Source organism: Sinohyriopsis cumingii, chromosome 10 (assembly GCF_028554795.1).
Source record: "Sinohyriopsis cumingii isolate HCF-2022 chromosome 10, ASM2855479v2, whole genome shotgun sequence".
Classification (NCBI taxonomy): domain Eukaryota; kingdom Metazoa; phylum Mollusca; class Bivalvia; order Unionida; family Unionidae; genus Sinohyriopsis; species Sinohyriopsis cumingii.
In genome coordinates, this window is record NC_142970.1 from 78055599 (window position 1) to 78067945 (window position 12347).

The 12347-nt window shown below is 34.9% G+C and overlaps 1 protein-coding gene across 2 annotated transcripts in view; it reads right to left on the reverse strand.

Annotated features, from left to right (window-relative positions):
- The window catches only part of LOC149790438 (uncharacterized), a 110313-nt gene that overhangs the window by 40202 nt on the left and 57764 nt on the right, over positions 1 to 12347 (reverse strand). For both annotated transcript variants that reach the window (XM_089972490.1, XM_089972491.1), the window contains exon 5: positions 7200 to 7438. In XM_089972490.1, the coding sequence (XP_089828616.1) occupies positions 7200 to 7438 (239 nt within the window). The remainder of the gene's footprint in view (positions 1 to 7199; positions 7439 to 12347) is intronic.

Consider the following 12347-nt stretch of genomic DNA (forward strand, 5'->3'; position numbering starts at 1 on the left):
TCATGATTGACAACATGTATCATGAAAAGATCAGTGCGCCAATGAAGCAGTGATCACTGTATCATCAAAGCTTCAGTCATCATTGACAACATGTATCATGAAAAGGTCAGTGGGTCAATGAAACAGTGATCACTGTTTCATTAAATACTGTGACTCAAGATGAGAAATAAACTAAGAACCAAGTTTAATTTCCAAGAAAAATAATTATCGTTTTCATACATGAATTTGCTTTGTTATATAGTATGAACAAAGAACAAGACTATCATTTACAAAGATAACTACCATGGTGGATATGATGGATGTCAGACTGGCACCATTTTCATCTGTTTGGTGCAAACTAAAGATAATATAAGAATTCTCCGTTTTCATGCATAAATTTGCTTTGTTATATAGTATGTGCCAATGTTCCTATAACATACAAACCATAGTCATGAAAAAGTCCCCAAACTTTGCCTATGATAAAAAAACATTAACGATGACTGAATTCTAAATATTTTATTTCAATTTAACCATGAATAAAGAAATTAATAAATGAAGGAAACATTAATACGATCAACAGCTATCGAATACTGCACATTAACAGGTTAAGTATCAGAGTTCTTCTGCTGCCATATGTTATTTTGCAGTTTTAGCATGAATGTGAGAGAGTAGAACAACAACTTACCAGTGAAAAGCTACACAATGACATGAAATGACCTAAGCAATCAAAGAACAAGACAATCATTTACAAAGATAACTGCCATGGTGGATATGATGGATGTCAGACTGGCACCATTTTCATCTGTTTGGTGCAACCTAAAGATAATAAAAGACTTCTCCTGGTGAAAACCCAATACTAATATGACTTCCAGTCTAGAAAGAGTAGCAATAAGATTTTAAAGGTGACCACTGTGGTGGTCATACTGGATAGCAGATTGGCACATCTTTTTTTTAATTTAACACCAACTGGAAACCATTAAGAAATTTTCTGGTGAAAACTCCATATTGATAAGAGTTTCTTTTCTGGAGTAGCAATAACAAGATTTTCAAGATGGCTGCTGTGGTGGCCATATCGAACCATATTAGTGTCAAATCAATACTATGTCCATTTACAACCAGCAAGACATCATGTCTTTAGCATTTTAAAAAAAACACAAGTTGATATGACCATCCATTCAGGTGGAATAGTGATAACATTTTTAAGCTGGATTCTGTGATGGCCAAACTGGATGTCTGAGCAGCACCGTTTTCATTTTGGACCAACTATACCACGAGATGATTCTGTATAAAGCTTAATGGAAATCCTCTAACGGGGCACTCACCAGCTATTATGTACTTTTGAGAGAGTGATGTATGTAAGGTGAAGTTGTTTGCACTTGAAACATGCACAGTGGAGAGAATGTTGACATACCTCTATGCTACTTTGACATAATGTGGCTGACATTTCTTTGGATATTGTACTTATGGAAATTGTACATGATCTAAGCACACTACAAAATAAAATTACTGCTCCCTTATGCTAAAAAATCCAGCCTGAATTAGTCTAAAGTACACTATCTTTAGCACCCATTTAAAAAAGGAAAATGAATTTTGCCCAACTAGACAATACCAGCTTCTGAAAGTACAACGGATGAATTACTACATATATAAAATGTAAAAAAGTTATCAGCTCTTTTTGACAATTTACCTCTGAAGTCCAGGAAGTAAAATTGACCAAGCAGTGCTAGCAGTTTTTGAAAGGTGCAGAGCTAGCAGTTCTTGAAAGGTGCACATCTGGAGTAAGGCCAAGCTGTATACTCTATAACCTGTATTATACGCATCAATCATACACCAAAATAAAGGGAATTCAAGGTTCTTTGAACAATACCCAAGATATACAAGGTCTTATTTTAAATAGCCAGTATAACCAGTGAGGAAACCCAGAGAAATTGTTTTTCTTTAAAATTCAAACCCTATGCAAAATATGAAATTGTAGAGCACTACCTTAATACACCACTCCCTCGATAACTCACACCCTGATAACTCGTGAACCCGCTTATAATCCAGTGTCAGGCGTGGATCCCATTTTTTAAACCCGAAAATACCCCAAAAAATGTATTTCTATTTGTTGAACTTGAAAAAAATCACGATCAAAATTGGTAACGGAAATGTTGTATCGCTCGTTTTATAGTGTTGAAAATGGTAAATAGGATCTGGAAATTTTAATCAACACTATGAAATATCAAATTTAAAAATAACTTGTACAATTTTTTACATTTTCTTTCCAAATGACATTCCTAGTACACCGCAATTAACGATATGTAAGGAAATTTTGATCAATGAAAATGTCACGCCGAGTGGAGGCAGTACTTTAATAAATAAATACAAATTAAATAATTTTTTATCAATTGAAATTTAGGTTCTAGTTCCATATTTTAGTTCCTTTTAAGTGTAACTGTCATAAGTGCAATGTGTCCTCTTGTAATTAAACGTAAAATGCATCAATCTACCATAACAGCTATGTCCGCAAGCGTTTCTCTGAGAACCTAATTTAGTGCCGACCGTGTTTAGATAACTGACTTGCAGTTGTTGTATTGTTGCACTTAATTAAAAGTTGGCCTCCTTTATATTATCATGTTAATTATGTCTTTTGAATTAAAAAAAGGAGGTGGAATAAAAGAAAAGTTAAAAGGCACAAAAATAAAAATCAGACTAACAAAATCTAGCGGCCTCGGTCATATGTCGGGTGAACTCACTTCAATTGATCAATCAAACACTGTAATAAACGTTATTGTGTATGTAACAAAAATTACCTTAGATTGACCGACTCTTTCATAACTGTGATCAAAGATAACAAGGCAGCAAAGCGAAAAGAATACTTTGTAAAATAAAAAAGCTTGATTTCACAGATACGGACCATTATGTACAAGCAAGTTTCAGAGAATTCTTGAACTGGCATTTAGAGATATCCTCAGGGATGATAAGAAATTTCATTATTACTTCCAATGAAATCATGACATTAATACTGTACTAACTGAACAATACAAAATTGAGTTTCGACGTAGACGTGTCACAAAATAAATGTTGCATGCTTTTGGAAAAAAAAGGATTCTTATTTGGTGGTGTATCAACAGTTAGTCTAGTTCCCAAATTGTGGACTACCGATTTGGCAAGATACTATTAAATACCACTACGGGAACCAGACTCATCAAGAAAACAAAAAGCAGTGATGTAATACACAGATTTTTTGCGTACACATGATGGTTGTTCAAAACCAGTTGGAACGATCTTTCATATGTTGGATATTTTGAGAGAAAAAAAATGTCATTTAAACAGAATAACGAAGAACTTCATTAGAATAAGCGCATTATTAAATATTATTATCGACGAGGATTCAGTCATTTGACAGCCCAGTTCCCTAACACCGCTTCCCCCCCCCCACAGTTTTCTCAATGTCAAAGTGATTTTTTCTTCAATTTTTGTAGGTCCCTCGTGCCTCACTTATAGTGAGGTCTATGTTTGTGGACCCCACTGTGCGCAAGTTATCGAGGGAGAGGTGTACAAATATGAAAATGCATGCAATTATTTTTCTTCTTATCATATCAGTATGTAAATATTCTGAACAAAGTGGTACATTAACATTGATTTTATGCACGAAAAAAAGTTAATTATGCTTAATTTGCTCTTGCTTACACAATATGCTTTGAGGCAGTATTGTGTGAATAGTGACCTTAATTATGGGAAATTAGAAGTCTTAGAATTCAGGAATGAAGCCAACTTAAATTTAAAACTGTTACATTAAGTAAAAGAAATATATAGCAAAACTGTTTCTTTTCATTGATTTGCAATGAAATTAAAAAATAAATGATGACCAAGTGAATTTGCTTTCTTCCATATTAAACAATAAGCAACTATTTTGAACTTTGACCTTTGACCTTCCTGAACCGCATCTGTTCCATCCCTTTTCAAAATGTAAAATTTATTGGTGACATCTCAGGAATAATTCTGGCAAGTTTCATGTTCCTGTCTTTCGGCATAACATTGGTTGCTACGTTGACAAAATGTAATGTGATTTTTTTAAATAGCTCACTTGTCATCATGGGGTGGGGGGTGGCTGGGCTTGTGTGAGACTGACACTAATAAATATTGTTCTGTGGAGGAAATACAAGAGAATTATTCAAATGGAGAGTTCTGATGCTTGCAACTTAAACTTTTCAGCCATACAATAACAAATAAATCATACAATAATAATACTTATGTGCTCATTAAGGGGGCGCTCATCAGCTAATTATGTACTTTTGAGAGAGTGACATATGTAAGGTGAAGTTATTTGCACTTGAAACATGCACAGTGGAGAGAATGTTGACATACATCTATGCTACTTTGATGTAATGTGGCTGATATTTCTTTGGATACTGTACTTATGGAAATTGTACATGATCTAAGCACACTACTAACTAAAATGACTGCTCCCTTATGCTAAAAAATTCAGCCTGAATTAGTCTAAAGTACACTATCTTTAGAACCTATTAAAAAAGGGGAAATGAATTTTGCCCAACTAGACAATACCAGCTTCTGAAAGTGCAATAGATCAATTACTACATATACAAAATGTAAACAAGAGTTATTGGCTTCCATTTTTACAATTTACCTCTGAAGTTCAGGAAGTAAAAATGACCAAGCAGTGCTAGCAGTTTTTGAAAGGTGCACATCTGGAGTAAGGCCAAGCTGTATACTCTATAATCCATATTATACCCATCAATCATACACCAAAATAAAGGGAATTAAAGGTTCTTTGAACAATACCCAATATATACAAGGTCTTTTTTAAACAGCGAGTATAACCAGTGAGGAAACCCAGGTAAATTCTTTAACTTTAAAATTCTAACCCTATGCAAAATACGAAACTGTAGAGCGCCACCTAGGTAGTTTAGAAATAATGGTGATAACAAACTTGTATTTAGTACAAGTACTTGGACAAACAGAAGACAGGCCATCCCATAAGCTCCTCTGGTCTATGACCAGTGGAGCTAAATATCAACTTTGTAATTGACAGTCTCCCAAAGTTTTGTACCATATAAATAAAAACTGTTGCCGAACATTTTGCTGTTCAGTGCAAAATCGGTGTGGATAACTGGATTACCAAGTATTATATTTACAAGAGACTGGACGTCACACAGACTGTTCTCTAGTCGCATGTAATGTATTGTTTAGAGAATGTATGATGAGGCCATTACAAATCTTACCAGACTAATGTGCTGATGTTTCATTCCCTAAGCAGTGTTCCATGTGTGAGTGGATTCTCCACTCAGAACAGCCTTGAATCAGGTACTTCTGTTCCATGTGAGACTTAACTCTCCACTCTGAATAGCCTCGAATCAGAGGCCTCATGCATATACGCATGCATATACACTCAGAACAACCTTGAATCAGGTACCTCTCTATTCCATCTGAAAGAGGATTCTCTACTCAGAACTGCCTAGAATCAGATGCCTCACGCATATAAGTACTGTTCCATCTGAAAGAGGATTCTCTACTCAGAACTGCCTAGAATCAGATGCATCATTTCCTTAAGCAGTGTTCCAAATGAGAGTGGATTCTCCACTCAGAACAGCCTTGAATCAGGTGCATCATTTCCTTAAGCAGTGTTCCATATGAGAGTGGATTCTCCACTCAGAACAACCTTGAATCAGGTGCATCATCTCCTTAAGCAGTGTTCCATGTGAGAGTGGATTCTCCACACAGAACAGTATCATACAGAAGTTAAGGACAGCCTTCAAGGACCAAGCCATGAATAACCTTTCTGAGGATTTCTGAGAATGGCTAGAATATCGGTAACACGGATTTCACAAAAGCCTGGATCAGATGTGTGTGTGTGTGATTAGGATTTTTAATGTAGCTTTAACAATTTTTCAGTCATATCACTACGATGTCTGCAGTGTGGCAGTTTAGTGATGTCTAGCACTGGGGCATCATGCCGCAGACATGTAGCATCATGTCCCACCCAGTCATATTATCCTGACACCTGCTGACCAGTCCTAAAACTAACCTCTTAATGCTGAGCACCTAGCGAGACAGCTGTTAGAACCATTTTTATAAGTCTTTGGTATGACTCGGCCAGGGTTAGAATCCATGACCTCCTGCTTTCAAGGCAGATACTCTAACGACTAAGCCACCAGAGGATTAGGTGAATGCAAATGAAAACAAGATGGATGCACTCAAAAAAAAACTACTGTCCAGCTATGACTGAGAAAACAGTATATAATATGAAAGATTCTTTTTCAAATGAAGGAAGTAAAGAATAGTGTTTTGAAACAAAATGGGTATAATTTTGACACATTGTTTGTCATTTATGTACTATATACATGAAAATGATAGCTGACACCTTTGATACATGTTTTATTATTAATCTCAGATGATACAAAGATGTGCACTTTATCTGATGTTTCTTGCTTTATTCTGCAGTTAGGATAGACTTACTCCGCTTCTCACTCTGACTCAATCACTTCTCCCATTTTTACCAAAACAAGGCTTCAAGGCACACACACACACACATGCAATTAGTAAAATTTTATTATGAGTCAGATTTATGCATATTAATGAGATGATCTTGTATCGGTTTGGCTGAGTTGTTTACCACTCTAGAGGCTGTAGTCTTGATATGACTTTATTATCAAACTTGGCAAATAGGCTTATATCTAATATGACTGTAAGTAAAAGCAAGATTCACAAATACTCGCATACATATAATAACACTGTCATCTCACAGCTTTGAGACACTGTATTCTCAAATGGATCAAACCATTCTCAAATGGATCAAACCTCCTTATTATCAAAGGTCTTACTATGCTGGAGATGCTTATCAAATTTGGCAGAGGATCTGAAGAAAAAATCTAGGGGAAAAATGCAAGAAATGCCTTCATAAAAATAAATGTTCTACCACAGTGCCTAAAAAGTTAAACTGAATGCAAAATTTAACCTGAAAGGCATATGGAAGTTGAAAATTAATTACACAAAAATGTCTCATAACTAAAATCATCCAAGATCTTAGTGTGTCACTTCATGCCAATTTTAAATAAAATTACAAAATTAAAGCAACTTCTATAGCTCACCCTTATATATCAAATTACTTTTAACATTTCAGAACCATTAAATGACCATTTTGTCAGCGTCAATTCTGTAGTGTATCTGATAAAGGGGAGACTGTGTGGAGACAACACTCCAAGACTAATAAGGCATACCATGTGAGCTGGACAGTCTATGTATCCATTTTTCTGCAGTGCCTTTTCTCTCATTTCTCTTGCCTTGCTGAGAGTAAGGCTGCATGTCTGCTGATGTGCACTGATAACAGCCTGGACTAAATCCTGTGGATTCATCAGCACCGTTGACAGCTGCGTTGCTGCTGTTTGTAGACTGGATCTCTGCATCTGTTCAATAATGCGTGCCTTCTCCTTCTTTGGGACACGGCCAAATCGAACAGCTGAAAAAGCATTAATGACAATGTGGGTTAGAAATTATGTCAATATATGTACTTACATTCACAAAGATATCTTGAACAGTGTGAATTGTGGGGGAATGGATGAACTGACAAATGGATGAAAACATAAAAAAATACTGAAACTGAAGAATTACATGTGGCTACTTCCCCCTGTTTACGGTCAGCAGACTGGTTTACCAACTCTAAATATACACACAGCATTTTTGAGATGCAAGAACACAAAACAACCATTGTAGCCTTGTGTTAAAAAGTTAGGCACAATTTTCAAAGTTGAACCGTCACAATTTAGCTCATTAATTCTGTAAATTTCATTGCCCGCAGAAGGAATATACGTTCAGTAACTGATCCTATAACCTGAGAGATAATCTGAAGTCATGGATTTATCATATTGGTGAGTGTTTTGTATTTTGCCAGTTTTCGGGACTGCGGAATGGCAGTAGTGTTACATTTCAATTTTACGATTTAAAGATGTAAAAAAAATGACTTTGTAAGATCATTATTATTTATTGCTGCACTTGCCAAACTGCAGTAATCGATGCAGTGCTGTCAGTTATCGACAATAACGTTATGAGATAAAATTAAATGCACGCTTGTGAATCTCATTTCCATTATTCTTAGGGTCTTTCTTTCCTCTCACATATCAGATTCAACAGTTGTTCAGAGGTTGTTACATTTAATTCTTTTCATTCTCAAAGAATATGGCAGTTATTTTATTTCAAAATATCTTAAGATACCTAATCAGTTTCATCTGATTTTTTTTTGTTCTTTAAAGCTCTGAAGTGTCATTCCTTTGGCATGTGTCGAAGCCCCTTCAAAATGGATGGTAAAACTAAACTTTAACTCATTAAAGGATGATCTTGAATAACACTGATATTTTTTTGACTTGGTAAGTGATTTTCAAATGCTGAACTAAAAATAAAATGCTTTTGCCAAAGAGGTAAATACTCAGGTTTTTTTTCCCTGGTTACACAGTACATGCAACGGGGCCACAAGTGGCCCTGTGGTCTAAAGCACTCTCTGTTACGGATCACTGCCATCTCACCTCTGTCTGCGTAGGTTTGAGTCTCGGATTCGGCCAATGGGGGTATGTGAGAAAGCTTGCCAGTAGCTTCTCGAGGGTCGGTGGTTCTTTCCGGGGATTTCCCAGGTTCTTTCTCCACCATTAATACTAGCTGCCATGTATAGCCTATCGTGTACTGAAAAATGGTGTTAAACCCTACAACAACAACAACAACATAGTACATGCTGCTCCATTTTAGTGGATGATTCCTGAATCACACCAGAAGCAGAGGAGGATGCATACTTTTATTCTGAGGATTTTGTTTAGAAGAGGTGGTTCAGAGTAATTCAAATAGCAAACATTCTTGTTTTCACCCAATAGTTTATCATTTTGACTGATGTGAGAGGGAACCTAACCATCTGACACCAGCCTCGCCCAAATGGATTTCTACATGGAAGTAAATTAGTAGAAGTAAATTAGTAGAACACTTCTAAGCCATACAGAACAAAAGTATAAAGAGTTTCCTCACACATATTCAGATGCTCTTATATTTTTATCTGATTAAATATTAAATGATTTGATGACTTCATTCTTTTCTTTCATTGTGACAGTAAGATATCATGCTAATTAATGTTCACCATATATTAACATTTTCATTTTAATATTTAATATTACATACTTTTTTGCACATCAGGGGCTAGAAAAATGGAGGTATGTGACCATGTATAGAAAAATTTAATCGATGCCATATCAGTTCTTCTGATGCAGCTAGCTAGGTCAGCTTTGTTTGCAAGCTTGCGCAACCTTATAATCAGCAAGCTTGCACAAGCTTGTAATTGGTAAGCTTACATGACAAGCTTACCAACTGCAAGCTTCCCTATTACTAGCTTGCAAACGCTTGCAATTAGACAACCTTGCCACGGTTTCAAATCTAAGCTTGCTGCAAGCTTACATAACAAGCTGGCTGAAACCTTAAAAATAAGCTTGTGATTTTGGTTTGGGATGACCTTCCATTTAGCAAAAAACAAGATTTTCAAGATTGCAGTCACGGTAGCCATACTGGATGTCAGATCAGCATGAGTTTCAATTTAGAGCCAACTAGATTTGCAAGATGGCTGCTGTGGCAGTCATATTGGATTTTGTAGCTGCAATGTTTTCATTTAGGACCACCCATACATCACAAGAAGTCTTACAGTGAAATGTCAATATAACTTTCCACTTCGGAGCAGCAATAGCAAGACTTTCACTGTGGTTCTCATGGCAGCTATAATTTTCATTTAGAACCAAGTCTTCAGTGCTAAGATTTATAAGATGACACTGAGTAGGCCCTACTGGATTTCTAACCAACACCATTTTCATTTAGGAACAACTCTGATGAAAACCCCATATTGATATGACTTCCAATTTCGGAGAAGCAATAACAAGTTTTCAAAGAGAGTTTCCATGGCAACCATACTGAATGACAGATCAGCACCACTGTCATTTAGAACCAACTTACATCATAAAAGGTCTTTAAGTAAAATGCCCATGTTGTTACAATCCTCCATGCAGGAGTAGCAATAACTAGATTTTCAAGATAACTTCCATGGCAACCATATTGGATGTCCTGGTACTACCATTTTCATCAGGACCAAATAGACATCGTCTTTTAGCAAAACCCCACATTGATATGACATTCTATTCTGAAGGAATAGTGGTGTGGCAGTTATATTGTGTATCAAAGCAGCACCATTTTCAGTTAGAACAAACCAGACCTTGAGAAGAATGCATGTTTGTAAAGTTTCATGGCATTCCTCCATGAAACAGTTATGATTACATGTGCTAACAGTGAGACAGCTGACTGACAGCAGATGGCCCCATAAGCTGTTCTGGTCCATGACCAGTTGACCTTTAAACAATGGGTGGGATTTTCTGAAGTGATTTAATGAAGAAAAATAAAGATGGTTTGAAAATATTAAATCAGGATGACCCCCCCCACACATGCATCGTAAAACAAACTCTGATATTTTGTTACTGCCATATTACTTTCAAAAACCAAATCAACATGCGTGTTCAGTATTTACATGTTAACTTTTTCTGGAAGTAAATTATGAAATTTAGCAACTTTTACAAGGATCTAAGAAGTATCCATTATTTAATTAATTGCCATTTTTTACTTAATTACCATTATATAGCTTGTTATCATTATAAACCTAATTACCATTATATAGCCAATTACCGTTATATACTTAAATTATCAATAATTGCAATGCCAGTAGCTGGTAAAGGAAAGTAATGTTTCTACTGGTCAGAATGTTAACACATGATCAAAATGATTTGCATTTATTTCTGTATGAACTGTAAGAAGAACTACTTTTCTAAGAATACCCACTTCTATAAATAGAGTCACATATACAGCACAAGAAAAACAGTGCCAGTGACGGCAGACACGAAATAATCATTAAAGAAAAAGAACATTCTAAAAAAATTTTTACAAAATAATTGAATAAATTTGGTTTCCATTGTTTGAAGGACTAGTATTATGATGACCTTTTTACGATCAAGCAGGACAATCTCAAGTGCTGTAAATAGCTACGTAAAAGAAAACCCCAAGCATGTAATACTTTGCTCAATTAAGATTTCTGTTTTGTTATGATGCAAACAAAATAACATAATGAATAAATGAAATACCGTGGTATAAACTGTCAACTGCCAACTCACACAGCTTACAAAACACCCTTTGGGCATTATTTGCTGTTTGAGTTGGCAACTGACAGTTTATACCACGATAAACTCAGAAAAAACTACGTTAAACTCTTAATTATATAGCTTATTACCATTCTTTATTTAATTACCATTATATGGTTTATTACCATCATAAACATAATTACCATTATATAGCCAGTATATACTTAATTACCATTATATAGCTAATTACCATTATAAACTTAATAACCATTATATAGCCAATTACCATTATACACTTAATTACCATTATACAGTTATTTACCATTATATACTTAATTACCATTATATAGTTAATTACCATTATATACTTAATTACCTTTATAAACTTAATTACCAATTATATACTTATTTACCATTATATAGTTAATTACCACTATATTCCTAATTAACATGTACTTATTTACCATTATATAGTTAATTACCACTATATTCCTAATTAGCATGTACTTATTTACCATTATATAGTTAATTGCCACTATATTCCTAATTAACATGTACTTAATTACCATTATATAGTCAATTACTATTATATACTTAATTACCATTATAAACATACCGTATTTACCATGTATATTGGGACATGATAAAATAATTTCCTGTTCCAGAACTTATGGTGAAACTTTTTTCACCTAGGTCATGTCACAAGGCTTAAGAAAGGAAATAAATCTGTATTGCATTTGTGCCCCACACACACACACACACACATACATTGCATAATAAACAAAATGCATATTTGATAATAAAAAGAAAGAAATCAACCTTGCATTTTTATCATTTATTCCTTTTTTTTTCAACATGGGCAGTAAAGAATAAAATAGATCCACGAAATCTGTACATAACTGCCAACTTTCCAGGCTCACAATTAGTGAAAATGTTGATAAAAAGTCCTGAATTTGGTCATGAATTAGTGAAAAATACCATGACAATAACTCCATCCACTCTGACCATCAATACTACACTATATCAAGATCGCAATATAAAACTAAAACACTATATATATGCATAAATATATCTGCATTTCTACTTATTACGGTATTCATAAACTTCACTTGTTCTTGTGGTTATTTATCAAGACATGATACTGTGGCAGACTTGAACTTCCTCAACTGCTTGATTATAAATTTGTTTTCTAAACAGTTCAGACTTCTTGCCTGCTGGTTGATC